The 27717-nt window shown below is 37.7% G+C and overlaps 3 protein-coding genes across 4 annotated transcripts; 1 reads left to right on the top strand and 2 right to left on the bottom strand.

The window, feature by feature from the left end:
- Positions 1-665: 665 nt before the first annotated feature.
- LOC110775142 (putative disease resistance protein RGA3) lies at positions 666-11401 on the top strand. Of its 2 annotated transcripts, none has more exons than XM_021979747.2 (4): positions 666-4304; positions 4414-5007; positions 5108-5192; positions 11262-11401. In XM_021979747.2, exons 1-3 carry the CDS (start codon positions 835-837, stop codon positions 5136-5138), a joined length of 4095 nt encoding a protein of 1364 aa, XP_021835439.1. In that variant the 5' UTR covers positions 666-834; the 3' UTR covers positions 5139-5192; positions 11262-11401. The 2 variants fall into 2 exon arrangements, with proteins under 2 accessions (XP_021835439.1, XP_021835446.1); XM_021979754.2 differs by having other exon boundaries at positions 5108-5232.
- A 1287-nt stretch (positions 11402-12688) lies between these two features.
- Positions 12689-20059, bottom strand: LOC110775153 (uncharacterized). Its single transcript, XM_021979760.2, has 7 exons — positions 19408-20059; positions 14968-15299; positions 14548-14887; positions 13617-13765; positions 13438-13531; positions 13097-13168; positions 12689-12990 (listed from the first exon to the last, which is right to left on the bottom strand). The coding sequence occupies exons 1-7, from the start codon at positions 19936-19938 to the stop codon at positions 12946-12948; spliced, it is 1563 nt and encodes a 520-aa protein (XP_021835452.1). The 5' UTR covers positions 19939-20059; the 3' UTR covers positions 12689-12945.
- A 1142-nt stretch (positions 20060-21201) lies between these two features.
- LOC110775159 (uncharacterized) lies at positions 21202-27223 on the bottom strand. Its single transcript, XM_021979767.2, has 3 exons — positions 26575-27223; positions 22745-22825; positions 21202-22111 (listed from the first exon to the last, which is right to left on the bottom strand). Exons 1-3 carry the CDS (start codon positions 26954-26956, stop codon positions 21687-21689), a joined length of 888 nt encoding a protein of 295 aa, XP_021835459.1. The 5' UTR covers positions 26957-27223; the 3' UTR covers positions 21202-21686.
- Between the last annotated feature and the right edge of the window lie 494 nt (positions 27224-27717).

Genomic DNA, 27717 nt, shown 5'->3' with positions numbered 1-27717 from the left:
ATAGGCCACTTTAGGCCAAAACTTACTTGTCTATAAACACCGTTAATTTTTTTGTTTTTTTTTTCCAGTTATACCCCTCTCTTCTCTTTCTTCTTTCTCTCTTCTTACAGACCAAAAAATCATCCACCAGGCCCGCCGCCTATCAACCACCACACGCGGCGCGGCGGCGGCATATAGCAATAACTCCTAACGCTCATTCGTTTTCCGCAGCAGACAGAAGAAGGAATCTCGCCCATAGCCCAAACAAAGGTTTGCTTCCTTCTTCTCTCATTCTTGCAATAATCCAATTTCAATATTTGTAGTTCTACCTTTATTTCTCAGTTATTTATTTTTTTCTAATTCATCTTTTATTTCAGAGTCAATTTACTTGTTCCACCCAAAATTAAACTCACATTATGAAATGAAATCAAATTATTATCAGTTAATTTGCCAGATTAATTTAGGGATATGCTGCAAGTGATGAAATTCAGTGTTCGTAGTGAAATTTAAATATGCAAGTGATGAAATTTATTGGAAATTTAGAAAGATTTATGAAGTTGCACTTTTTTATTTGTCTGTAAAAGTCAAGTAATTGCTTTTTGTTGTTGTTGTTGTTGTTGGTAATATCAACTTGTAATTAAATTGTAATAGTGTTTTAATTAAATAAAACAATGCCTTAATTGTAGATTACTCACTTGATACAGTATAAGGCGTATTTAGGTATTTTTGTACTTGATTTGGATAAGAAATTAAGAATTAAGAAATATGTGGACAAGACTTAGAACAGCTCAGTATCATCTCTCATACATAGATTTGGGGGCAGAGAGTGAGACAGAGGGTTCTTGAGGGAAAAAAATGGCAGAGGGAATAGTGTGGGAGTTAGCTTCAAAAGCCTTGGAATCCTTGAGCAAAGCAGCTCTTGAAGAGGGTTCTTCTTGGTGGGGTGCACGATCTGATCTGAAGAAGCTTGAGGATACCATCAGAATGATTCAAGCTCGAGTTCGTGATGCTGAGCGGCGCCAAGAAGCGGAGAACAATGAAAGCATCAATCTCTGGCTTTCCAGACTGAAGCAGGTTCTCTACCGAGCTGACGACTTGTTTGATGAGATCATCACTCTTGATCGCCGGAATCTGCGGATGGAAAAGAGCTCAATGGCAAAGGTATTCTCAAGATCTGGGCCCATTTTTAATATAAAATTGGCTCATAAGGTCAACTCTATTAGGGAAGAACTCAATGATATCAAGTCCGATATGGATGTTTTGAACTTGAAGTTCTTTCCTGCAGAGGAGCTACCACCTTTAATGATGCGTTTAATCAAGGAAAGACAAACATCATCTTTTGTGAAAACAGAAGACATCATTGGTAGGGAAAATGATACAAAATTAATTATTGGGATGCTTTTTGATCCCAAATGTGAATATAATGGGGAAGGGGAAGGGGAAGGGATTTCTGTGATCCCAATCGTGGGGTTTGGGGGTCTCGGAAAAACCACTCTTGCCCAATTGGTTTATAATGATGAGGCTGTTCAGAAGCATTTTGATGTTACTACATGGGTTTGTGTACCTGAGGTGGATGATCAAGACGCAGTAATGAGAAGAGTTTACCAGGCCTTCACTCGTGATAAGGATTCTGGCAGACTCTTAGTAGATGAGATTAAAAGAGGCATCCGACAATCAATAAACAATAACAAGTATCTTCTTGTCTTAGATGACATATGGGATGAAAGCCGAGATAGATGGTTGGATCTCCTAAGGTTGCTTGAATGTGGTCGAAAAGGGAGTAAAGTTATTGTAACTACACGCTCTCTTACGGTTGCGGGAGTTGTTGGCACAAAAGAAGCCACGTACAAATTAGGACTTCTAACAGAAGAGGAGTCCTGGAATCTTTTCAAAAAATTCGCATTTGAATCGGGACAAGAGGAGAGAAATCCGGATTTGACTCGGATCGGAAAGGAGATTGTTGACAGCTGTGGAAATGTTCCCCTAGCTATCAGAGTTGTTGGAAGCCTCCTCTACTCTAAATATAGCGAGAAAGAGTGGGAGCGCATTAGAAATTCTCAACTCTCAAAGGCAAAGTTGAAGGAAGGCGATAGACTCATGGCTGTGTTGAAGTTAAGTTATGATTACTTACCACCAGCATTAAAGCAGTGCTTTGCTTACTGTTCATTGTTCCCAAAGGATTACAGATATGAAAAGGCTAATTTGGTTCATTTGTGGATGGCACAAGGATATTTTGAGCCATCAAATAATGAAGACATCGGGGGTCAGTACTTTTCAGAGTTGTTAGGGAGGAATTTATTTCAAGATCCTGAACAAGATTACAGGGGGATCGAAACATACAAAATGCACGACTTAGTGCATGACTTGGCACTATTCGTTGCTGGTGGTGAGATTATGGAGTTGCAGGGCCAAGATGCAGAAGATGATGATGAAGATTACATGGTACTAGTTGGTGCTGGTGGTGAGAACATAGAGTTGAATGAGCCATTAATTAGAGAATTTAGACATGTAAGGTTAGGTGTTACGAAAGGTGCCTTAAGTGACGGGGATGATGTGTTCAAAGCTGTAACAACGTTGCTGAATGCAAGGAGAATGCGGTCATTACTATTTGATATGGGTCTTGAACAAGCATTGTCTCTTGAAAGGGTGGTTTTAAAATGCAAGTCTTTACGTGTCTTAGACTTCAGCTATATGGAGATAACAAGGATCCCAAATTCAATAGGGAAGTTGGTACATCTACGATACCTTAATCTTCAACATACTCATATTGAATGTCTTCCTGATGCCATAACAAAATTAGACAACCTGCAAACATTGAACATTATGGGGTGCAGACGGCTTAAAGAGTTGCCAAGAAATTTTGGTAAATTGACCAACCTCAGGTACTTGATAAATTCTAAGAGCGGTTTGACTGATTTGCCATCAGGATTTGGGAAATTGACATGTTTGCAGGAGTTAAGTAAATTCATGATTGGGGAGGGCAATGGTATAGACTCTTTGCCAGCCTTGAATCTTGTGGGAAATCTGGATATTGAATTTAACAAGTGGGGCAGTGAAAGTGTTTTGGAAGCGAAGGGGGCAAATTTGAAAAACAATCATCAATTGACTTGTCTCAAATTTTCCTTTAATTTTGAAATGGAAGAAGCAGCATTGGGTGAAATGGATAAAATGTTAATGTGCTTGCAACTGCCTCCGAATCTTGAAAAATTGGAAGTATATTTGTACAAAGGAGTTGAAATGCCACGTAGATGGTTAGATGGTTTAGATAAGCTCATTTCCATTACTATAAGGGAGTGCAATAATTGCAGAGTTGTTCCTCACATGAGTCGGCTTCTTCATCTCAAATATCTTCGTCTCAAATTTCTTGATACCTTAGAGTACGTAGAAGATGATGACATATGGGTTGGTAACAATGTGTACTTCCCATCCTTGGAGGGATTGACATTGCAAAATTTAAGAGAACTAAAGGGGTGGACAAGACCATCGAAGGACGATGGTGAGCCAAGGCAATTGTTGTTCCCTTGTCTTTTGAATTTGGAAGTAAGTGAATGCCCCAAGTTGATGTCAATGCCTCTAGCACCAATGCTGGAGTCACTGGAGGCATGCAATATCCATGGTACACTGTTTGAATCCAACCTGACGTCAGTCGTAGATGAGGAAGAAGTATATTTGTACAAAGGAGTTGAAATGCCACGCAGATGGTTAGATGGTTTAGATAAGCTCGTTTCCATTAATATTACGGGGTGCCAGCATTGCAGAGTTGTTCCTCACATGAGTCGGCTGCTTCACCTCAAAGATCTTCATCTCGAAGAACTTGATACCTTGGAGTACGTAGAAGATGAGGACGACATCTGGGTTGGTGATTCTGCTTCTGCAGCCCACAATGTGTACTTCCCATCCTTAGAGGTTTTGACATTGCATTATTTAAGAGAACTAAAGGGGTGGAAAAGACCATCAAAGGACTATGCTGAGCAAAGACAGTTGTTCCCTCGTCTTTTGAAAATGGATGTAAGAGCATGCCCCAAGTTGATGTCAATGCCTCTAGCACCAATGCTTGAGTCACTGAAGGCTTACTTTATCAATGGTAAGCTGTTTGAGTCCAACCTGGCATCAGTTGAAGATGAGGAAGAAGCATCATCATCACTACCACAATCTTCATCTCCGTCAAGTCTTTTCACGTCATTAAAGCACCTGGAAATGAGGTGGATTGACGATGGACTAGTTTCTTTGCGCATCAGTTGTAGGTTGTGTAATCTGGAGACATTGGAATTAAGGCATTGCGACCAACTGAGGAGTATAACGTTGGGATCATCGGCCCCATACAGGTATATATTTAATAAAATTAGCTTCCTAAATTGAAACAAGGGCGGGTAATGGTATTCATGTGTTTATGATAACTTAATTAATGACATTACTTTCTCACTCGTATTTTAGGAACTCTATATTGCTTCCAAGTTCCATTCGGCATCTCAATATTTACTATTGCAACAGACTGGAAAACATATCAGGGGGAAATCTGTCAGTCCTTGAGAAACTGGTGATCAAGGGTTCTTGTGAAAATTTGTACGTGGAATATGAGTCTCCAAATTCCATTGAGGATCTCGATATGGGTAATATGTCAGGCCCTGAGACATTGAAAATTAGCTGCAGTAAAAATTTGGAAGAGAAAAAGGAACCAGGGAAGATTACCAGATCCATGTGGCAACAATTGAAGAGTCTTCGTCGCTTGGAATTATCTAGCATCACCAAACTGAAGAAGATCCCAAAAGGCATTGGTTGCCTAACCACGCTTGAAACACTTAAAATTTGGTCTCTCTCCGAGTTGACACAACTCCCAGAAGAAATGGGGAATCTTTCCCTGCTTAAGATTTATGATTGCCCAAAACTAGTGTTACTTCCACAATCATTACTAGCCCTTACCTCTTTACACAGCCTTGAAATTGGAAACTGTCCAGATCTTAGAAAAAGATATGAGAAGCCGGATGGAGAAGACTGCCACCTTATTCAACATATCCCCAACGTTAAATTGTGAGTTTTTTTTAACCCTACCATCTCTCTCCTTATTAATTTATTTAGACATTATTTGTTTCTATTATTGTTGAAGCTCATTTTTTATTTCTTCTTTCAGTTATGAGAAACTGATCAAATACTTCGATTAAAGGGAGATCGCGGCTTAATGGTGCTCAAAATTGGTCCGGGATCACATGATTATGGTTGGTGATGAGTCCTTGCCTTGACTGAGCTCAATAAATAGTCAGTTTTCCACTTACTTTGCACCTAATAAAATAAATTAGTTACAACTAGCTTAAATAATATAGTATCTTGTTACGTCATTTGGTTTTATTATAAGTGTACGAAATTACATCTTGTGTATTTGTGTATCTTACAACATACAGAGCTCCCGAGAAAGTTAGAGAGAGAAAGTTGGTTTTCGTAGCAAAGTTGCTTTCTACTTCCTGTTTGTATCATGGAGGGGGAAGTTAATCTTCCTTCTCCTCCAATTAGGGATAGTACCATGATAGATAGTAATGAACAGTCTTCTTCTCCCACTAATAAGGGAGTAAGTCTAAGTTTCAGAGAGGTGGTTGCGTCTTCTACCCAATGGTTTTCAGAGGCTAGAAAAATCATCTCCACTTCGAAAGAATGGGATGAGGTTGAGGAGCTTGCTCCGGAAAAGTCCTTAGCAGTTCAATTTAACAAAATAACCTTGGATAAGCTAAGATCACCATGGAAGATGACACTAATGGGCAAATGTTTGGGTTTAAATATTAGACCTGGTTTCATGGAGCAAAGAGTCAGAGCGATGTGGAGACCAAAAGGAGCTATGGAGATCATAGATTTGGGTAAGAATGTTTATTTATATCGATTTTCTCAGCTTGATGATTATGAAAAAGCTCTATTTGGGGGACCTTGGTTTATCTTAGATCATTACTTGATGTTGTCCACTTGGAAACCAAATTTCCGTCCATCTCTTAATTCCTTTGATACTATGTCTGTTTGGATCCGTATCGAGGAACTCCCTGTGGAGTATTATGAAAAGGATGCTCTCTTTGAAATTGCAAAAATGGTTGGAAAACCAATTAGAGTTGATTATGCCACTGATAGAATATCTAGAGCTTGTTATGCCAGAGTTTGTGTTGAAATTGATCTTAGGAAACCCTTAGTCACTAAGGTTTGGGTAGGGGGTGCGTGGCAAGCGTTAGTGTATGAGAATATTTCGATGCTTTGTTTTGGATGTGGTAAAATTGGGCATTTGAAGGCCAACTGTGTTCAATTGGATCCCTCTAACACAGGACTTAAAGTATGTTCTATGGGTAATGATGTAATTGAACAGTCTAACAACGACATTAGTATTCCTGATCCTTTGGGCTCCATTATTAAGGAAAAGGAAGGGGAGGATAAGGTCATAAGTAAGAATGTTATTGAAGATAATAATATGGATGCTTATGGCCCATGGACGTTAGTCCAAACTAAAAAGGCTTCTCGGTCACGCATGGATAATAAAAAAGGAAAATCTAATAATGGTAATTTAGTTACCAATAAGCGTATTAATGATTACAAAAGATCAATGGGTGTTATAGGAAGTGGTATAAGTGCTCACAACAGCTCTAGGGTTGATATTATTAAGAGTAATCAGTCTGACCAATTAAAGCTAAGTAACATTGATTCAGTTTTAAAGCCCCGAGATTCAATTAATCATGTTACTAATACAGCTTCTGAAGGAAGCAAGGATACAAGTGGGAACAGGAGTAGGTTGGGGGTCTCGAGCCACTTGGCTGCTGATTCCCAACACTTGGCAGTTAATGGAATATCAACAGACGTCCCCTTACCCGAGTTGGTAAATTTAAGTGCGGTTAACCAAGATAACACTCCACACTTCTTACCTCCGTCTTCTCAATCACATTCTCTCTCTTCTTCTCATTCTCTCAGTTCTACTCCTCCTTCCAATTCCTCTCCCAATGGAGAACAATCCACCCAAAAGGAGCTCATGCATGCAATCCCAATCACCTCGTCGCTCCCATCAGCGTCGACCAAGACAAGCTTGGGTTCAGAGGGGACCCCGTCTCGCTCAGGGGAGGGAATCCAAGCCGCCATCGGAGACAAGAACCTCCTTGGGTTCGAATGTTCAGTCGAAAACTTTAAATCTGTTTCCAACCCAGCCGTCGATGAACTTATGTGCGACAGTGAGGGCACCATGTCCACCACAGTCGGAACTGAAGGAACCAATAGGTTTGTTGGAGACGCTTCAACAAAGGGAGTAAATTCAAATCCAGAGGCAGCAAATTCGACCAAGGTTGGAGTTGTTGATTCCATCATCAGCAAGACCATCAATCAGACCACCATTGACGGGAGCAAGTCCGGATTTCAATCCCCCGAATCTGGGCATGCATCGGAAACCGGTGGAACTAAAAGAGGACAAGCACATTCCCTTATTGTTCGTAACAGAAGGAAGAGATATGGGGCATCCTCTTCGCCATATAGCCACGTATATCACCCAACAGGAGGTGGTGGGAGTTCAGATCCAGACAACTTATTATCAGAAACTCATGGAACCACTTTGAATATTCACGTACTTAACTCCAATTCGGCTGGAGGATCTGGGAATGATGGGAATCACGGAGGAATGGAAGGACTGGGAGGAGTTTTATCTTCCTCTTAATGCAGGCCCTATTGATGCTCCAAAAGTGACGGTTCAGCGTCCCCTTCCAAATCTTTCAATGAAAATTGGTATCTGGAATGTTCGTGGAGCTACTAAGGATGATTTTCTGCCCCATGCATGGGAGGTTATTGATTCTCAACATCCAGCTGTTCTGGTTTTGCTGGAAACAAAATGTGGTGAAGATCGAGCAAGGGAGGTCATGCAGCTCCTAAGGTTTGATGCTTTCAAGGCCATTCCTCCTAATGGAAAGCGTGGTGGTATTTGGCTCTTTTGGAAAAAGGTGGTTTATCTGGTGCTGTATATGGCTGAAGTTAATCAATTTCATGCTTTGTTCCACTTTCAAAATGTTTCTTCTGAGGTTTTGGTCACGGGTATGCATGCTTCAAATTCTCCAAGACTTAGGCATGAAAATTGGAGAAATCTTCAAGATAACCTTCCACCTTCTCAAACTCCGTGGATGGTAATGGGTGATTTTAATGAGGTCATCTCTCAAGCTGATAAAAGGGGGGGTAGGGCTTTCAGACCTTCTCAGTGTCAAGACCTTCAAAGTTTCATTAATGCTGCTGGCCTTGTGGATTTGGGTTTTAATGGAAACCCATACACTTGGACAAATTCGAGAGATGGAGCTGATATGATCAAGGAAAGATTGGATCGTGCCTTGTTCAATGCGAGCTGGTTGGAGCAATTCCCTCATACCAAGATAAGTCATCTCCCTAGAACTCATTCAGATCATGCCCCGATTATTATTTCTTTGGATAATCCTAGAATGAAGGGTCCTTTTCCATTTAGATGTAAGGAGGTGTGGATGGAGCACCCTGATTTTAAGGATTTTTTTTCAAATGTTTGGAGTAATACCTCGAATAATTTTATTATGGGTAGGGATAATTTCCTCGCTAATATTGGAGATTGGGTGCATAATATTTTTGGGAATTTAAATGTGAAAAAACGTAAACTGATTGCTCGTATTGATGGAATCCAAAAATCCCTAGCTAATAATTATTCTGGGTTTTTGGTTAATCTGGAAAAGGAGTTATTATTTCAGTTAAATGATATCTTTAAGAAGGAAAGAATAATTTGGGCTCAAAAAGCGGGCATAAATTGGAGAAAATTTGGTGATTATAATACAAAATATTTCCATATTTTGGCAAAGATTAGGAAGAGTAGAGGAAAGGTTCTGGCTTTAAAAGATTTAGAAGGACATTGGATCACTGATCAGCAGGAGTTAAAAACTTTAGCAAGAAATCACTTTCAATTCCTGTTCCAAACCACTCACCTGACCAGTAGGAGAAGTATTAAACTGCAATTCCCCGTTGTTCTCTCAGAGATTGATATTGTGACTTTGAATAGGGATTTATCTAAAGAAGAGGTTCACCTCAATTTGTGTTTGATGGATCCTATTAAATGTCTTGGACCGGATGGAATACAACCTGTCTTTTTCCAAAAATATTGGGATGTCATAGGAGATTCTCTTTTCAGGTTTTGTGAGTCTTGTTTTATTAGCAGTTCTATTCCAGTAGATATTAATAAGTCATTTATTACTTTGGTTCCAAAATGTGACAATCCGGAATTCATGTCTGATTTTAGACCAATAGGTTTGTGTAATACGGTGTATAAGCTTAGTACTAAAATTATTTCGTCCCGTCTAGGACCACTATTGGATAAAATTATCAGTCCTTTTCAATCAAGCTTTATCAAAGGTCGTGGTATAGAGGATAACGTAATTTTAGTAAAGGAAGTAGCTCATATGTTTCATAAGTGCAAGAAAGGAAAAAACATCATGGCTTTAAAATTGGATCTCTCTAAAGCTTATGATAGTCTTGAGTGGAGTTTCATTCGGGATACCCTAATTGGTTTTCAATTCCCTAATAATCTTGTTAATCTCATCATGTGTTGCATCACTACTCCTACAATTTCAGTTTTATGGAATGGGGAAATTACTAATGATTTTACTCCATCTAGGGGAATAAGACAAGGAGATCCATTGTCTTCTTATATTTTTGTGTTATGTTTAAATAGGCTTTCAACCTTAATTGAGGAGGAGGTGAATAATGGGAACTGGAAACCACTTAAAATCTCTTCTTCAGTTTCAATTTCTCAAGTTTTCTATGCTGATGATGTGTTCTTATTTGGAGGAGCTACTAATTCTAACATGTCTGTAATTATGCATACTCTTAATAAATTTAGTGCCTTATCGGGTCTTAATATTAACATGAATAAATCTTCCCTGATTTTTCCTGCAAAAATGTGTCATCAAATTCGTAGTTCTATAGCTTCCTCTTATAGTTTAAAAACTACCTCTTGTTTTGGTAAATATCTGGGAGTGGATATAAGACCCCATAAACTGAAAATTTCAAATTTCTTGGGCCTACTAGATAAGACCTTAGATAGGGTTAGGGGATGGCAAAGTAAGTTATTAAACATGGCTGGTCGATGTACTTTAATTAAATCAGTTCTCAATACGTATCCCTTGTATTCTATGCAGACCACTGTTTTACCATCTATGGTTATAAAGAATATTGAAAGAAACTGCAGGCAGTTTCTTTGGAATAAAGTTGATCGATCTCGTTATATTTCCAGAACTTCTTGGAGGAATATTACTAGACCTATGGGATTGGGGGGGCTTGGCATAAGAAGACTTAAGGATTGGAACATTGCTTTTATGGCTAAACTTTGTTGGAAAATGTTGACTAGTCCGGATAAGCTTTGGGTTCGTCTTTTTAAGGACAAGTATCTAAATCGTACTAATTTATTTGATTGTATTCCTCATGCGTATAATTCTCCTATATGGCGGGACATTCTTCATGGTAGGGCTCTCCTTCAAAAAGGGTTAATAATAGGAATAGGAAATGGGAGGACCACTTCGTTGTGGTATCATCATTGGGTTGGTTCGGACCCTCTTTATAAATTAATTGAAAAAGATATTCTGGAGTCGAAGGCCCATTGGTATGTAAGTAACATAATTAGAAATGGGAAATGGTATCTTGATAATGTCAGGCATATTATTCCTTCTGATTTGTGTGATTTAATTCTTTCCACTCCGTTATCTGTGAATGAGAATCAAGAGGATTTTATTAGATGGAAATATTCTGAAAACGGATCATTTACTATTAAATCAGCTTATTCTCTTCAAACAAATTTAGCCTCCCAATCTGTTGTGAATTCAGTTGTTTTTCCTTGGAAAGGTTTGTGGAAGATTAAAACTCCCTTTAAATACAAAATGCTTTTCTGGAACTGTTGTCATGAAATTCTCCCTGTAGCTCAAAAACTTTCTAATATTTTAGATTTCATTTCCCCAATCTGTTGCAGATGTCAAAATCAATCTGAATCTCACCTACATCTGTTTAGGGATTGTTGGGAATCCAGTATTTTTTGGAATTTTGTTTTTCAAAGATTATCAGCTCCTAAAGGTTTGGATTTGTCAACCTTTTTTCATGCTAGTTGGTTGGACTGGTTGTCTCTTAATTTAAAACAAGATATGAACTGGAAAGTGATTTTTGTTGTTGGCATATGGCATATTTGGAAATCTCGCAACAGGGCTGTGTTTGATCAAAAAATGATAAAACCTTTTTCAGTTTATAACAGTTTTTATGTGGATTGGATTTCCACTTCTACCATTTTGCAGGATAAAGGAAAGGCTCCAATGAGATTACTGACTCGTGCCAAGCATGTTTGGACTGCTCCAGCGTCTGGCTATTTGAAGCTGAATACCGATGGAGCTTGGACTGCTCATACTATTGCTGGAGGAGGTGGTGTATTTAGAAGATCTTCTGGAACCTGGTTCATGGGTTTCTCCAGTAAGTTCAATGCTTCCACTCCCCTTGCTGCTGAACTGTTTGCTATTAGGGAGGGTCTGATCATGGCAATCGAATACAAGGTAGATAATTTGGAATTGGAAACAGATGCTTTGTCCTTAATGAAGATGCTCAACACTTTGGATGATCACTCACATCATGAATTATCTTCTGTCCTCAATGATGTTGCTAGTCTGATGCAAAGATTCACTTCTCTCACTATACATCACATCCCTCGTGCAAGAAATTTGGTTGCTCACTGTTTAGCTGCTTACTCTATCTCTATGGCTGTGGGGCATAAAGTTTTCGCGGATGCTCCTCCTTTTACTAGAGTTGCGTACCATGGTGATTTACAAGGTCTGGTCAGAACTTTTGCAACTGAAGGAGAACCTCCACAAGTCATCGATTTAGAGGCCAACTCAAGAACAACTTCTGCTTTACGTGCTAGTACTACTCAAATTATGTTTGGTTCAATGCCTGCTGATGTACCAATGGGGAATAGAGACACTGAAGGTGGGAATGTGGAGTTACATGCAAGTCACAGTGCTGATGTTAATAAGGAGACTGAAGTCTCCACCAGGAAGGAATGAAGATAGTTGGAAGTTGAAGCTCTTCAGTTTGGATAAAATAACTATATTTTGCGGTTTTTCACGTTTTGGCTGGAGTAGCATGGAGACAATACCTATTATTTTGCGAACTTTCATGGATAAACAAGTTTATTTTGTGTATAGATGGGTTGTATGTTTTTGGTGTCACCCCTTTTGTAACAAACTTAATGATGGACTTGAGTCCTAAATAATAAAATTGTCTCCGTTTTATGTTAAAAAAAGTGTATTTGTGTATCTTATTATTCTTTATTTACAAATTGCTCATGTTATGTTTGGTTTAACTCCTCTCCCCTATCATCTTGTATAACGCACGGCAAGTCTTAGTCTAATACGTCAGCAAAATTTGATGTCCACGATATTCTTTGTTCATGAACCTTTCAAGCACTCTAACACACCAATGTAGTATACCAACATAGAGTTTGCTCAAGTAGTAAGCAACTTGAAGCCGCTTAAGGGAGGTTTTCGGGTTCAAGCCTCTGTTGGCAGACTCACCCACCACAACCAAGGTGTGTGACACAAATCAGATCCGGATGTAACCTGAGTTAAGCTCCAATGAACCGGGTGTGCTATGCATAAAAAAAAAAAAAATACACCAATGTAGTATACTATACTACGTGGCATGTTTTGACCAGACAAGTTCATGCAAAATGTACGCATTCAAAAGAAAAGCATTTCACCAAGGCAGTACTACAAATAAATCAAAATTGCTCGTAATCAGAATTATCTCCCCTTATACTTCTAAAATATAGATTCCATCTCAAGAAAGCCAAATTTCCATCTAACTAGATTCCGAAACTGGGGAAGGAGAAAAGAATGCATCCAAAAAAAGGTACATTGTTACCATCACAAAATACGAGCAAAAGGAAAAGGGAAGAAAGTAAGTTCTACAAATAAACAAAACTGTGACCTACTCCAACTTTATCCTATCCATGTCATTCATCACGCCTTCGAGCTGCAGAAGATAAAATCATTTTATCAGCCTCTATCAAGAAATTTACATACCAATAAGGACAGTAATTAAGGACAATAATTTAAAAGCTACTGCAAGTAAAATTCACCTTTGCAATTTGGCGCATGAAGTAATCACCATATCGCTTGGGTGTTTTCGATTCTATAATATGAACCATATCCTGAAATAACAGCAAACCAATTTCCTGAAGTCTTACCAAGAATTACAACAGAAACATAATAATAATTGATGTAACAAAATGTTTTGGTATTTTAATGATATCAAAAGTAAGAATAAATCAATCCTAAATACTTGTTTCCAAATTTGAACACTTGAAACCCAAAACCTCCACCACATGAAGCAAGCCCTTCCCAATTTTATGCATAAGAAACAGAAGAGAGTACTGCATGCAGAGATATTATCCCCCGAATGATACTAGAATAAACTTACATCATCAATATAGAAGTCGATGTCAGCATTGGATATGATCTTGCCGTCAGCATCAACGGTATGTGTCTTGTGCTTGTATGTCATCAAGATTGTCCTGACATGCAGGGAATAAGTTGCGCAAGCAGGTTTAGAAATCTCCAATCATGAGTGACAGTAATAAAACATTTATAAAGTCTAACCTCAATGTAGCTTCATCTACTTCCATGTATGTAGAAAGTTTCCCAAGAGATATGGTAGAATACACCTTCAAAAAGGTGCGAACACCGTAAAGTAATTGTTGTTGCTTCACTTCATAAAGGAAAAGCTTCAGTTGAAGTCTGTAAGCATCCTGCATTGGACAATATCATATATATAACCCCGCATTAACAGCAACCAATACACAGTGCACAAAGATGAGATAGAAACAGCAACTATTATTAACAAAGGTTGTATGCACACTACGCACAAGCCATTGCTCAGGCAACAGAAATTATGGACATGCAACAAACCAACAACATAGTCCAAATTAATCAAGGTCTAAAATGGAACAGCCACTATGAAGTTGCAGAGGACAAAAAAGAGGAAGGGGTTTTACTATGCTACACTTAACCATAAGCTGAATAACGGTAAACAATGGGCCAAGGTCAACAGACGAGTTCTGAAAAATCTGTTTCTAGAATTTGATTAATTGCCATTAACTTTAAAAATAAACTTGAATCTCTAAATGACAAGCATTTTTAAAATGAGTAAAAAATCACCCTTTGATGCACGGCGTGCACCTAACCCAAGTGTACGATAGATTGACAATCGACATGAAATCCACTTTCATTTATAGAAAATTAGAACAATCCTGAGTGGGGAAGGACCATCAATTATTTGAAAGAAAATGCCTAGGTTGAAGCTACTAATTCCAATCACTGTTTTTGTTGATTAAGCAGCCAACAAGATAAACATTTAGTCCGTAGTTCCGAACAAGCCAGCAGAAGAGACTGATACCTACCTTCTCTCTTACCACACATTGCAGTACACACACTTCAACAAGAACACTGTCCAATCAAAATAGTTGCACTATATGAAGTAAAGAGATGCAACATATCAAATATATGAAAATAACTCTAGCATTTAACCAACCTGATTGTAATTGACAAGAGGCTCATCGTAGTTTGGGGGAGATGGAGTAATGAACTTGGGACATGCATATGAGAAAAGCTCATCATAGAGAGCAAATGCCTCGTCATCATATCTTTGCATCCTACTCATCTTCTCACCATACTTCTCCCTAAGCTGAGAGTTTACAGTTTCCTCAACAAGCTTTGTCTGGGGGCACAAAGAAAGACAAATTGCCAACAAAGCGTACATCTGCTCATTTTTCTTCAGTATTTGCTCATATTGTGGAGATTTCTGGTGATATTGTTTGGTCTTGTAGATATACAATAGAATTTTATTGAATTCACGAATGGCCACAACATATCTGCCAAGAATAAGTCTCAATAGATTTATAAAACATTCATAAATTCAGTTAAAATGTATCAGAGAAAGGAACAAACTTACCTTCGTAACATAAGATTGGCAAAACCATAATGATAAATAGTGGTGATGTGGCTTCCAATTACCGTGGTATACACACCATGCTGACTAATATCAATTGGACGCATGCACTTCAATCCAGTGTGGTAATCCCCCAACAAACAGTGAACCCTAAGCAATCCCACCATGCTGAAGTACCCCAATACCCGCAAAACATTACTTCCACCATTATAATCATAGCCATCATCTGCAGTAAATTGTTCAAGACCCTCTTTCTCCCGCTCCAAAATATCAATGATCATTGACTTGTCAACAAGTGCTTGCAGATAGTTGAGAACACCATATACACTCCAAGCCTGGAACAGACAAATTACAAACAATCAAAGAAGATTTCAACTTCAAAGCATATGTATACAAGAAATTAGTGACAGGCGGAAATAAAAACAATTTTTTCATTGTAGATCAGTAAAACTAATAAAAAACTACCAAGGGACAAGAAGGACAATAACATAACCAATAGTAAAACAGCAGAGACTGGGGGAATAGTTCCACGAGTTCTATAATTCAAGTCCCTCCAGCAACAACAATGAGCCTATCTGACCAGGCTTCACCTAGTTTGTTGCAGCTTCAGTTCAAGTGATCCAGTCTCAAAGAAACGTGGAAGAATATCTCAAATCGATGGACAGCTCAAGAAAATCAAACAATGCAAAACCCAACTTCGACAACCACCACCGAAACTATTCAAAATAATTCCTTATCTCCATTAACAAGTTTACCTTTATAACAAATGCTAGATCAAACTTCAAGATAGTCATCCGAACTTTGGCTAAAAAGACTTGCAATTTAAAAAATCAAAGGTCCTTGATACTAAATCGCCTAAATTGTCCAAAGGGCATACTTGAGTCAAACAATATTATTTACATGCATGTGTGACATGAAAGCATACTAACTCCAAAGTCCAAACCCTCCAATACCTCCCAGCCAGCATGCAGAATGGAATAAAAGTGTATCAACAACATGCACGTGTGACATGAAAGCATATTTGAGTCAAACAGTATTATTCACATGCATGTGTGACATGAAAGCATACTAACTCCAAACCCTCCGACACCTCCCACCCAACATGCAGAATGGAATAACGCAATAACACAAGTGTATCAACAACACTATAATATCGATGAAACACAATTGATATGTAATCAGTGTATAAAAAGGCGCGCCTTCCTAGGTGATAAGGCTCAATGCGCACAGCTGTGTTGCCTAAGTTATCCTAGGCGAGGCGATTTGAATGAGGCGAGAAAGAGCTGCATAAGACGCTAAGGCGACGCCTTTGTGCGCCTGAATCAAATTTGTTTTAAAATGTCTTTTTCTGCTTTTTTTTCTATTTTAGATGGAATTTTGATAGTCCTTATAATGCACCGGGGAAGAGTCCAAAAAGAAAAGAAAAAAGAAGAAGAAAGCATAATTGTCTTCAGCCGGCCCTAGCATCATCATCATCATCACTCCTTGAAGAAACCTTGCTGCCCAGCCACCCAGGTACACTCTCTTTCTCTCTCTTCAGATCTTATAATTATCTTCTACCTCTTTTCTTTCTCATCAAATCTTATCTTTATCTTCTACTTCTCTTTCTCTATCATTTATCTTTTGATTCATAAAGATCTTTTATTATGGACTAAAATAAACTAATTTATCTTTATGTACTGATTATTTAATTTTTTTTATAAAATAAACTGTTTCAATTTTTTTTACTGATTTATCTTTATGTGCTGATTATTTAATTTTTATTAATATGCGCCTCACTTAGATGAGGCGCGCGCCTTATGCCTGCGCCTTGCACCTAGGCACCAGGACCCCCTATCGCCTTGCGCCTTTTTATACACTGTATGTAATCAACCAGCAACACAGGGAGTATTAAAAATTTTAAGATTACCAGCTCCTCAAATGACAAGGGAAAATTCTAGGTTAACCCAAACCATAATCAATCCATTGGAAAACTTCCTGTCAGCTTGTCCCAAATTTAAGGCATTGTCAATGACTCGGAGTGTGTATTCATAAGCAACTCCAAAACCACATTAAACCCGTTGCAAAATAAAAATCTGGAAGTAAGAAACAGTGAAAATTCAAAATCTCGAACTCCATCCACTCTAGGAAGTCACTAACTAAAATGTACACTTCCATACAACTAGAAACTGATCATGCAAAGTCACTCTTTTGGTTTTATTAAAGAACCATGTCTCCAGTTAACAGGAACTTTATCAGCGAAAAAATAGCACTTTTCTGTAACAAGGAAGAGAATGGCAAGGAAGAAACTAACAAATTAACAATCACATTCAAACAAATCAATCATAATAAGGAAAAAACAGGATATAAGTACACTTTCAAAAAGCCAGCTTATTTATGAAGTGTGGGATCCAACAACGAAGCGGCTTCTCAAGCAAGCATGATACTCAAATCAGCAAAACTATGAGAAACACAAATGATGTCAAGCAAATCAAAGAACTACTAAATCTCCTCGTGAACCAAAAGTGACAACCCAAAATGCAAACATTCTAGGTTAAAGTCTATGTGAATCACAATGCAGTCCCGACTAAAGTTTAAGCTAAGTGCTGAACTGGGCAGCAAATAAAGAATAATGATCTATTCCCTTGTCCCAAGCCTAATTACAGAAAAATATGGATCTTGATTCCTCAATTACACAAAAGCAAAACAATCAACAACCCCAGACTAACTAACTGCAAACTGAAAAAAATCTAATCCACAAACAGAACAAGAGTATAAAATCATGAGCAACAAAACTCCAACATATGATGGCCACACCAAGAGATTTTGTAAGAACGCTTAAAAAACCCATCTTAGGTAAAGTCCGGCACAAAAATTACTATCCAGAAGTAGCCCAAAAGTACATATCATATTAAGTGCCAAACCTTAACACCCAAGTCCCACGAATTAAGAGTTCCAAAACAGAAAATAATAAGACATTCTTCCCACGAAGGCACTCACAGCTCCCAGTAGCAAATTTGAACAACTACAAGCAGCATGAATTCAGCAACCATTCCCTATACAATCTCAATTAAGTTTCCTCAGACAACCCAAACATGGGGGAAGGGTAACCATCAATATGATATGATTCCAGAGCCTATACGTCAATTCTTTAAAATCTCAACTACAAAATGACACAACAGAAAGCTGTATAGACACACTACCATAATTCTAAAAAAAGTACACTGGACAAAAAGACGAAATATCATAATTAGAAGTAAAGTTCAAACTCCAAAATTTGAATTTCCTAAACCTCAACCCTCCTCAAACAAATCCAACAGCAATGCGAGTATAAGGAAAACTCTAGAAAATGTTGCACATCCTAATAAGTGGGAAATATAAGGAGAACCCAAAGTCTTCACAAAAAATGAAAGTATAAGAAAACAATCAGGAACCCAAGCTCCTCAAATGATGAGGGGATATTTATGAATATCTAGACCTAAGCCAATCCGCCCGCAAAATCTGATTTCTACCAGTTCCAGGTTTCAAAGAATTGACATCAACCTCCAACTTAAGAATGCAAAATCCCCCATCCACCCAAATTCGTAGTTCCAATTCTGATGTCCTACTTCCAAAATCTTTAAAATTCAGAACACATTGTAACAATAATATATATGTGTACTCTGTCAAGCCACTAGCTCTTGAGAGTCTCTTTAACTTCTTAACAACCCATCACAATATTATAAAAACAAAAATCTTATTATTTGCCCCCCAAAAAAAGTCCTTCTTTAAAACAAGAAACTGTAGACAATGCATAAAAAGCTCCCAGCTTTACAACCTGGTGAGCATGTAACATCCACAATCTTTGTCTAAGTAACCCCAAACACAAGAACACCGAAAACGCAAACCCTTGAATTCGGACAATTTCAACTTACTTAAGTAAAGACACCAGCAACTTGACATAAAGTTTCAACTACAGCAAGTCAGAACTCTAAAAGCTCAAACACTAACAAGCAGCTCAAACACTAACAAGCAACCTAAACACACTTCTATGACTTAAAACAAACAGACAATCTATAAAAGAATAAATTTATCCGCCTTCCAAAGAAAAGTTCTAAGCTTTATAACTCAAATCCCCTATAATCCAAAACAAAAGAAGGCGTCCATATAAACTCACACTACACAAAATCATCACAACAGAGTAAAAGTCTCCAGCTCTCTCTCTATAAACTACCCACTATGCGGACAAATTACTCAATAAGACCCCATAAAAGTCCTTCCACAAGTCTTCCCCTCGTAAATCCTACAAAGAACATCACATAACACAATTCCTCTCATCCAAAATTGCAGAAAATTCCACATATGGACCACAATTCCTCTCATTCATAACACTACCCAATTGAAATCGAATTGAGACAGTTCCAAATACTGAAATTCCACATTCAAATTAAAATTACAACAAAAAATAAAGAACCGAAATTGAACCTGATCAAACTGACGAAGCAAGGCAATCTCCTGCTCAGTTTTGGACTTCATCTTAGCCCTATACTGACAAAAACTCTGAAACTGATACACAAACTCATCAACCATATCCCACAACCACTGATTCGGCAGCTGCATATTGACAACACCATGAAGAACAACCTGAAAAAGGCTACAATAATTATCCCAACTATCAATCCTCTGCTTCAGAGTCGGCTGCATCCTCGCGTACAGATGACGGAACCACATTTCGCGGTAAAGCAAGCAGAAAACATGATCGTTATCCACAGACGGGGCGATAGCGTCGACAGAAGGCCAAGGAGTGTCCTTGAATTTGCGATCGCTAATGGTGTGGAAGGTGGTTTCGTACATCTGGTGGATTTCGTAGACATTTTTCTCGCGGATGTGGCGGTAGAGGAGGACGACGAAGGTTTTGACGGAATCAGGGACAAAGTTAGGGTCGTAGTCGGTGGAGGACAGGGTGGAAGGTGCGTTGCTGTGGTGGTGGTCGTCGTGGTCGTAGGTGGCCGCCATTGTTGCGGGATAAGGAGAGAGATAGGGAAGGAGAATAGGGTGTGTGGTTTTCACTCTCCTCTGAAAGTTGCGAAGGGAGAGAAGAAGAATTTAGGGTTTAGTTTGTGGGAGGAGAGTGAATAAAGTGTGATTGATTCTGCAGATGAGAGTGAGAAGTTGACCCGGGGTGTGATTCGGGTTGCCCTTGATTTGAATCCACCAATTTTTTTTCATTTTACCTTCTCTAAAAATTATTTTATATACTAATTGGGTTTTTTAGATCTCGAGCAATTATTCCTTATTTTATTTTTTATTTTTTTAAGTAAGATAATGAGTATTATCAGTACAAAATCATTTTTGAGTCAATTTGGCATTTAAAGTGTCATTAGTGAGGATTGAATCATTAACATTGAGGGTTAAGAGTAAGATTATCGCTAGTTTGAGCAATAATCTTACTGAAAATTAACCTAAGACCTACTATTTAAGTGGGAGAATATGAAAAAAGTATGAGCAAAAGTCTTGCAATTAAGGAAGTCTGAAAGGATGTGGGCAAGAATTCGAGAAATTGAAAATAAATAAAAATTAATAAAAAAAAACTAATGTGGAAGTCTTAGCTCATACTAGCGTTAATCATGCTTTAAGTGCTCTCCTTTTCATTAAGTCAAACTTAGCTTGAAATTTTACGGAGTAGTTTGTTATTTTACACACCCTCGTACCCTATGGAGCATGTGTGCAGTGTGCTAGATAAAGTACATATGTTTCATTAGTATCTTGGACTCTTGGGTCGTGATGTGAAAAAACAAATAGACTAATGGTACACCTTAGATGGTTCGTTGTAACACGATAGATGCTTCATTATTATATCGGGCTCTTGGGTTGTGATGGGAAACAACAAAAAACATAGTGGTAGATGGTTGGTTGTAACACAGTAATGAGGTAACTCGATAAGTATACAGTTATTGAGGCTAGATAAGATTACTGTGGTGAATTTGATTGTTATAGAAGCAATATTGTTTAATTTTTTGCTTTTTAGTTGAGTTTACAAGTAAAGAATCTCAGTTTCAAATATTAATGGTATTATCTTTCTTTATGATTTTCCCACCTGAAAAAGATGGGTAGCCGTTTCAAATTCAAATGCATTATGAATCACTGAATCAGAAAGATTGTTGGGTATCATTTAGTATCATCTAACAGTAACTTTGGCAACTTATACACTTGGTTCAACAACCGGAGAACATGCATGAATCCAACAAGAACCTTCGTCCATTTCACCTTCGCAAAGAATGCAACAATGAATCATGAACATTACTTTGGAAAATCATTGCAACTATATAATCATGAATCCATCAAGGAAATCTTAACAGAGTGGCATTCAACAGTATAAAACTATCAACTCTATGTGATCAACTTTTCTCTTGACTCGTATACATGATTTATATTAAAAAGTTATAGGACCAATTTACAACTTTCTCAAACCAAAACCATAGTAATCTCGGTGCAGGAGACCGACAGTTAGTTTAAATTCACAAGTCAGTGTAGCCAAATCCAGATAAACAGTGCTTTCCCTTTGTACAGACCCCCCTTGACGCTGCTACTCTTCGTTGATTTTATACTTTTAAGAGAGACTGTCCAACCCAAGTTCCGATTACAGCTGAGGCAATTTTAACAGAACCTTCATTTCAGACCATCAGAATCCGTCTGTGTATATCTGCAGAGATAATCCCTATATTGCCAAAATCCTCGACTAATTAAGATGCCAGAAAAGCATATTACGTCAATAGTCTTTGTCTGCTTTGACTGATACTTGTGCGTGGCATTTCTCCTTGTTCATCGGGTTCTTCTTCTTCTTCGTCAGAGGATAAGAGGGAAGAGCCCATCCACGTTTTGAAGCCATCATTGACGCGTCTCTCAATATCTGGCGTGACTTCCCAAGGATTTGCTTCCAACATTTCCAGTCCAATATTTCTTCCAGAGAAGTTGCCCTCATCCAGAATTGTGGCAGCTTTCCTTCTCAGGAATATGGCAGTGACCCCAAATAAAATCACAAGCCCCCATGAGGCAACCTCATAGCACCAAAACAATGGCACAGAACAGCTACTCCCCAATGTCAGAAGACTAGAACCCAGAAAAAGTGCAAGAAGACCAAAGATGATGGCAAACACCATATTAAGGATGGCTAGACAGCGTACTCCACCTGCAAATAGAGTATAAAGTTTAAACATCATTTTTTAAGAAATGCATACTACATACTTGAGCATCACATAGGCTGATGGGCATTCATAACGATAATCATTTTTATATAAAACTTTGATAAGGCAAATCTGGAAATTAAGAAGAGTGTACAAGTATAAAAATTACAGTTAAGGAACATTTACTCCCAACCAACAAAACAAAAAGTAAGTTATCAGCAAAGGTCTAAAACTTACTTTGTGACACATAAATCTTTTCACAACATAACTCAAAAGGGGGAACTTTTTCACAATCACATAATTTTATTACCCAAGAGTCCAAGACTGCTAAAGATTAGATAAGAATGCAATAAACATCTCAAAGTGAACAACTTCCTAACCTATAAAGCAGGCATTTGTTTTTGATACCAGGGTATACCTAGTCGAGTCCTATTCACCAAGAAATACGAAGAGAGCTTAGAATTGAGAGGGACTACAGCAGATCTGGAAAACTTGAGAATAAGCTGGTTTGTCACCTCTTGAATACTAAGCCCTTTAAGCCACAAACTTTTCCCTACTCATGTTATTGGCCTTCACAAGTTAATTCATTATGAAGAATCAAATGATATATCATCAGAACGAACTAGAAAGTAGCATACCCCTCCTTGAAGCACAATAGTTGTTCTCGACCACCTTTAAGCAACCATGCCTTTGAGGTGCAGAGTAAGCAACCATAACACCTGCACCACAAACAAAATTAGTCACCGAAGTACCGAACTGGACACTAAAGACAAATATATGAAGTAACAGGCAAGCAGAATCATAGTAAGATCTAATGAGTAGTACCCATGAGATGAAACATGGTTAAGAGTCCTCGGACAAGAATTCATATTACAATACGAGTGCAAATCATACAGCCACGAGATTGAAAGAGATGATGTAATTAACAGCTGTTTTCATGCTTCAGAGGAAGTTAAGGCCTCTTGCACCTCTTTTATCAGGCTTCCATCTTCAACAATAACCTAGATTTTGTTTGGTTGGATAACGTGATGTAAGTTATTTGGTGTTATATTAGCTAAGTGGCCATGGGGACTTCACAATAAATGGAAGAAAGCGAAAATACATTATAGTTGAGTTATTTGAAGATAACACAAAATAACACAACCAAGGTTGAAAGATATATTTATTTAACGATTACTTCCCATACTTCAAACCACTTTAAGGCCCCTTGAACCTTGCTTGTGCTGTGTCCCTCTACAATTATAATCTATACTTCGTTTGCTTGGCCATAATTCATAAATAGGCATGGAAACTTTTTTTCAGGACAAGTGGCCATGGAACTTCAAGTTCTGTGAAAGGAAGGGAAAATACATCATTTAGTTGACTCACTTCTATGATTTCAAGTTCTTAACCAAGTTCAATATAATATGAGCAGTTGCATATTATGGTGAGTAATTCTAACTTCCCTCTTTCATGGTATACAAAAAGTATCCTTATCCCACTATTTAATACTCAGTCCAACTGAAAAGAATTCGCCACCATGTCTAATTTACTCATTCTCAACTAGGACACTTTCTAATTTATTAAGTTAATTTTTGAACTTTCCCACCCTTAATGATACATTTACCTAGAATTCCAAAGAAAGACTGCGGTGGTTTGAAGGAGTAGCATAGTTATGGTATTTTAGCTAAATCCCTAAAAAATTACCTCAAATCAGATGTGGGTGATTTGCTACGAATCGATCTAGGGAGAGTGGCACTTTATGTAGTATCTTTATAAGTTAGTTATGGTGACTTGGGGAATAAGTTAAGAAGCTAGTTAGGGAAGAAGTGCTATATATAGAGCACATTAGAGAGATGGAGAGGATGTTGGATATTGATTGAGTATCTGGGTTAGCTTAGTAAGCTAAATCGGGAGAAAATCCACCTCTCGGAAGTGGAATTGCCATTCCCATTTGATGTAATTTCCATCTTACTACTCAAATCATCTTCTTCTTCCTTATTTTCTGCCATTAATGGTGTTCAAGCTATGTTAATTCATAGCAAATACGATTATATTATTATTTGGAAACAGCGGGGGTATATGCTATTGTGGTTAATAAAGTCTTTTTATCAGTAGTTCCTTGAAAATTAAAATTCTCATGGGATTTGAGGCTGAAGGAATATGAACTTGTTAACCAAATAAGTTTACAATAGCAGCCTATGATATACAACAAACTAAGATTTTTGCAAAACAAAAGAAAAAGTAAGTCAAAAACTTCATGCAGCCCTTAAAACTGGTTCTATATGCCATTTCACAAACACAGTAGGCACCAATCAACATCCCACTTCCATCCACAAACCAACAATATTATTTAAAGATTTCAGTTAGCCATAAGAACATCAATACTTGCTAAAAATAATCACCATCCATACGAAAAAGTGACAAACTATTAAAAAGAACCACTGTGAAGGCTAGACATTGTAAAGGAGTCAAGGATCTAATGGGTGATAGTATACAAAAGGGAGTTAACAAGCATGTCATCGTTGTACAGTGCAGCTGCAAGTTCTGAGTTATTGTAATGTTTAGGCCTTTTCTTTTGATTCACAGCTAGAAAATAAAAATTACAGACGCTATAGAACCAGTATACACTAGAACCAGATTCCACCTATTCAATCTCCAATTCTTAGTGGCCGCAAAACTTTCTTTTCTCAAAAATAACATAATTAAACAAATTAAGCAAAATCTACTCCAAAAGAGGAACGCAGTTACTGCAAAACTTCTCTCTGAGGACATTTCCAGCCACACCAACTCATAAGCCACAACTTTTCTTACTAAACTCACAAACACCATTAGAATCTGAACTATACCCATCATGACTCTCTTTCATGTTAAAATATTTCAAAATCATTCCAAAAAGAATTTGTTCACATTTTAGAGGTCAATCACGATTCATATTTTGTGAGTTCCATTTCAAATCTAACATAGATTTCAATCAAAAATTCTCTCTTAGATCATTAACTTTAAGTTCATTAGTTTCTTTATTCCAATCCTCTGCTCTTTCACAAAGAACAAGAGTACTTACCATATACAAACTCCCTCAATTCAAAACTTAGCTTAGTTGACTTGTCATCACTGGCTTGATCCAAATTGTGAATGAGTAACAAAACCAAACTTCAGTAAACACCACAAGTGGTGGAAGCATTCACCATTCATAAAAACACTCACAAAGGGAACATTCACCATTCAAAAAAAACATTCACAAAAACCATTACAGGATCATCACTACAACCACCTCAAACTAATACAGTGGATCATGAAAAATGCTTCACCTGGTATCGCTTTTACATCTCTCAGAATAATCTCCAAAACCTCGCAAAAAAAATGTACAAAACGAATAAAAGAAGGCTGTAAATCTGTAATTCCAGCAGATGTCAGCCTTATTTTATCCGTTTGAGTTTCAACTTCTTTTCCTTAATTTCTAGCAAAACAAGCAGCATTCTTGTGGCATATAACTTCTTTATGCATTCTCCTATCCTATTGCCAGGTTCCAATGAAACCCAATTTATCCAACATAACCCTTTGCAAAACACTGAACAGAGGTGAATGTTCATAAAATATTAAAAACCACGTGGTGAGAGAAACGGATTTTTACATATATTCCCATAAATTAGAAAGTGATCACTCAAGAGCTTGATTTTGGCAGACTACAACATCATTTTTTATGTGCCTTCTCCTGAGCAACTGTATGTGGTATCAGTTTAGCAATAACAGAAACAATAACGGGATGTCGGATATGGAATATGCGTACTCAATAATCTCCTAAGGGAACAAACCCTTTGTAATTCAAATTCAATTTCCCACCAGATAGTCACATACTAATAGTTTATGCTATAATCTTGTATTTGCTGTCCTTGAGTAAAACCTTTACCTTTCCAGCCACCAAGATCTCCATCCTTTCATCACTAAATAAACCTCGCATCTAAAAAATTTCAATCAAACCACAATCACCAAAAGACTTCAATTAGGGTATTCCACCAATTACTAATACTTTAGTCCCCCGTCATTGCTTTACTTGAGCAAAATCTTAAACTTTCTTGCCACCAGAATCTCCAATTCTCCACTCTTTCTTCACCAAAAAAAAGTTAGCATCTCAAACCACGATAAAATCACAATCACTAATATAGAATATAACACGATAAATTTCAATGCACAAACTGTCCCCAGTCTCCCCACTGATGATAAATCTCAAGTCATATAAGCCCAACTGCACAAAGATAAACCCAATCAAAGCATAATGTAGTCATCAATTGTTTGTACAGAGTTTTTACATTGTCTACACATAAATATCAACAACAAATCATGCTTCAAAAAAAATGCAGAACCTTCACAGAGCCAGCAGTCACAATCTCACAGAGAACAACCAAAAATGAAAAAAGCACCAAAATTTCAACATGTAAACACAAATACTTAGGCCGCGTAATAGCCCAAACTTATCATTTTCACTAACCTGCAATAAGGTACACCACGGAAGCCAAAAACAAGATCGACGAAGGAAGGAACAACACCATATAATAGTAATCAACAGTTTCTTGATCCGTGAGATAAAAAGCACCAGGAAATGAATCTGAGTCACTCGAACTAGTACTAGCATTAATTGGCAAAGGTTGAAGACGAAGATCGTAGCAAAAAGGCCGATCACCAGAGTCACCAGGAAACACTATCTTCAAGCTAATAGCAGTAGAGACAACAATCGCAAGAGAGATAATACACACAATTGACACACAAACCGGTCGCTGGAGCTTAATCCAAGCTTTATCTTCGTCTCTAAGGTTTTGGTACTCGTGTTTGGGCATGAATGCTTGGCGAAGAGCATCGCCGATTAAATCCATAACGACGAAACCCTAGGATTTGGGGGATTTGATTGAGGTTGAAGGTGGAAACCCTAACAATGGCGAATGATGATTGAGGAGAACAAGAGAAAGAGAGGGTGGGAGTTGTGGCGGTTGCTGGTGGTAGCTGCCGGTGAGGTTCGTTTAATTGGAAATTTGAAGAGGATGAGTTATTAATTAGTTGGAATAAGTTGTTGATTAGTGTTTAAAAAAACGAATTAGAAAGCGGGAATTTCTAGAAAATGGGGATTATTGTGAGTCTAGTCATCAGCTCATCATATCATTATCAACGTAGAAATGTAGAATGCACGATAAGTTTTGGCTTATTTGGAAGGTTGATGTTATCTCAATTACCCGACCCAAATTACCAGATCCGATCTCTGCCAAAATCACTTGATCTACATAGTACATGATCTGATTTTGATCGGTTCAAAATCAAACTGATTTGACAACAAAGTGTATTAACGAATCAAATTAACTGAGCCCGACCCAATCCAAACCGTTCGAACCACCAGAATCAATTCGATTGTGGTGTGTTAAGCTTGTGTGTCTTAAGGGTATGTCTGATCCAGTTCACTGGTTTAAATATGTTTTTTTTTTGTGAAAGTTACATAATATGAAAATTTATCGTTTGATTCCTGTAAGGTGCGGGTTTGATTTTGTGTTGTGTCGGGTTCATGTTTCTCTTGTGTCTACCTCTTATGATGTTCAAACACGAAATACAGTTTTCATTCTTTTGTTTATTTTTGTTTTTGGTAATT

The sequence above is a fragment of the Spinacia oleracea genome, chromosome 1 (assembly GCF_020520425.1).
Source record: "Spinacia oleracea cultivar Varoflay chromosome 1, BTI_SOV_V1, whole genome shotgun sequence".
Taxonomy (NCBI): domain Eukaryota; kingdom Viridiplantae; phylum Streptophyta; class Magnoliopsida; order Caryophyllales; family Amaranthaceae; genus Spinacia; species Spinacia oleracea.
The sequence above is the reverse complement of the archived record's forward strand: the minus strand, read 5'-3'. Positions and strand labels throughout refer to the sequence as shown.

Coding starts and splice junctions, on each gene's coding strand:
- LOC110775142 (XM_021979747.2), top strand. CDS start 835: ATGGCAGAGGGAATAGTGTGGGAGTTAGCTTCAAAAGCCTTGGAATCC. Junction 4,305..4,413: donor GGATCATCGGCCCCATACAG/GTATATATTTAA, acceptor CTCGTATTTTAG/GAACTCTATATTGCTTCCAA. Junction 5,008..5,107: donor CATATCCCCAACGTTAAATT/GTGAGTTTTTTT, acceptor TTCTTCTTTCAG/TTATGAGAAACTGATCAAAT.
- LOC110775153 (XM_021979760.2), bottom strand. CDS start 19,938: ATGGCGGCCACCTACGACCACGACGACCACCACCACAGCAACGCACCT. Junction 13,532..13,616: donor GTAGATGAAGCTACATTGAG/GTTAGACTTTAT, acceptor CCTGCATGTCAG/GACAATCTTGATGACATACA. Junction 13,169..13,437: donor TCGACTTCTATATTGATGAT/GTAAGTTTATTC, acceptor CTGTTATTTCAG/GATATGGTTCATATTATAGA.
- LOC110775159 (XM_021979767.2), bottom strand. CDS start 26,956: ATGGATTTAATCGGCGATGCTCTTCGCCAAGCATTCATGCCCAAACAC. Junction 22,826..26,574: donor CGTGGTGTACCTTATTGCAG/GTTAGTGAAAAT, acceptor TTTGTGGTGCAG/GTGTTATGGTTGCTTACTCT. Junction 22,112..22,744: donor CTATTGTGCTTCAAGGAGGG/GTATGCTACTTT, acceptor CTCTATTTGCAG/GTGGAGTACGCTGTCTAGCC.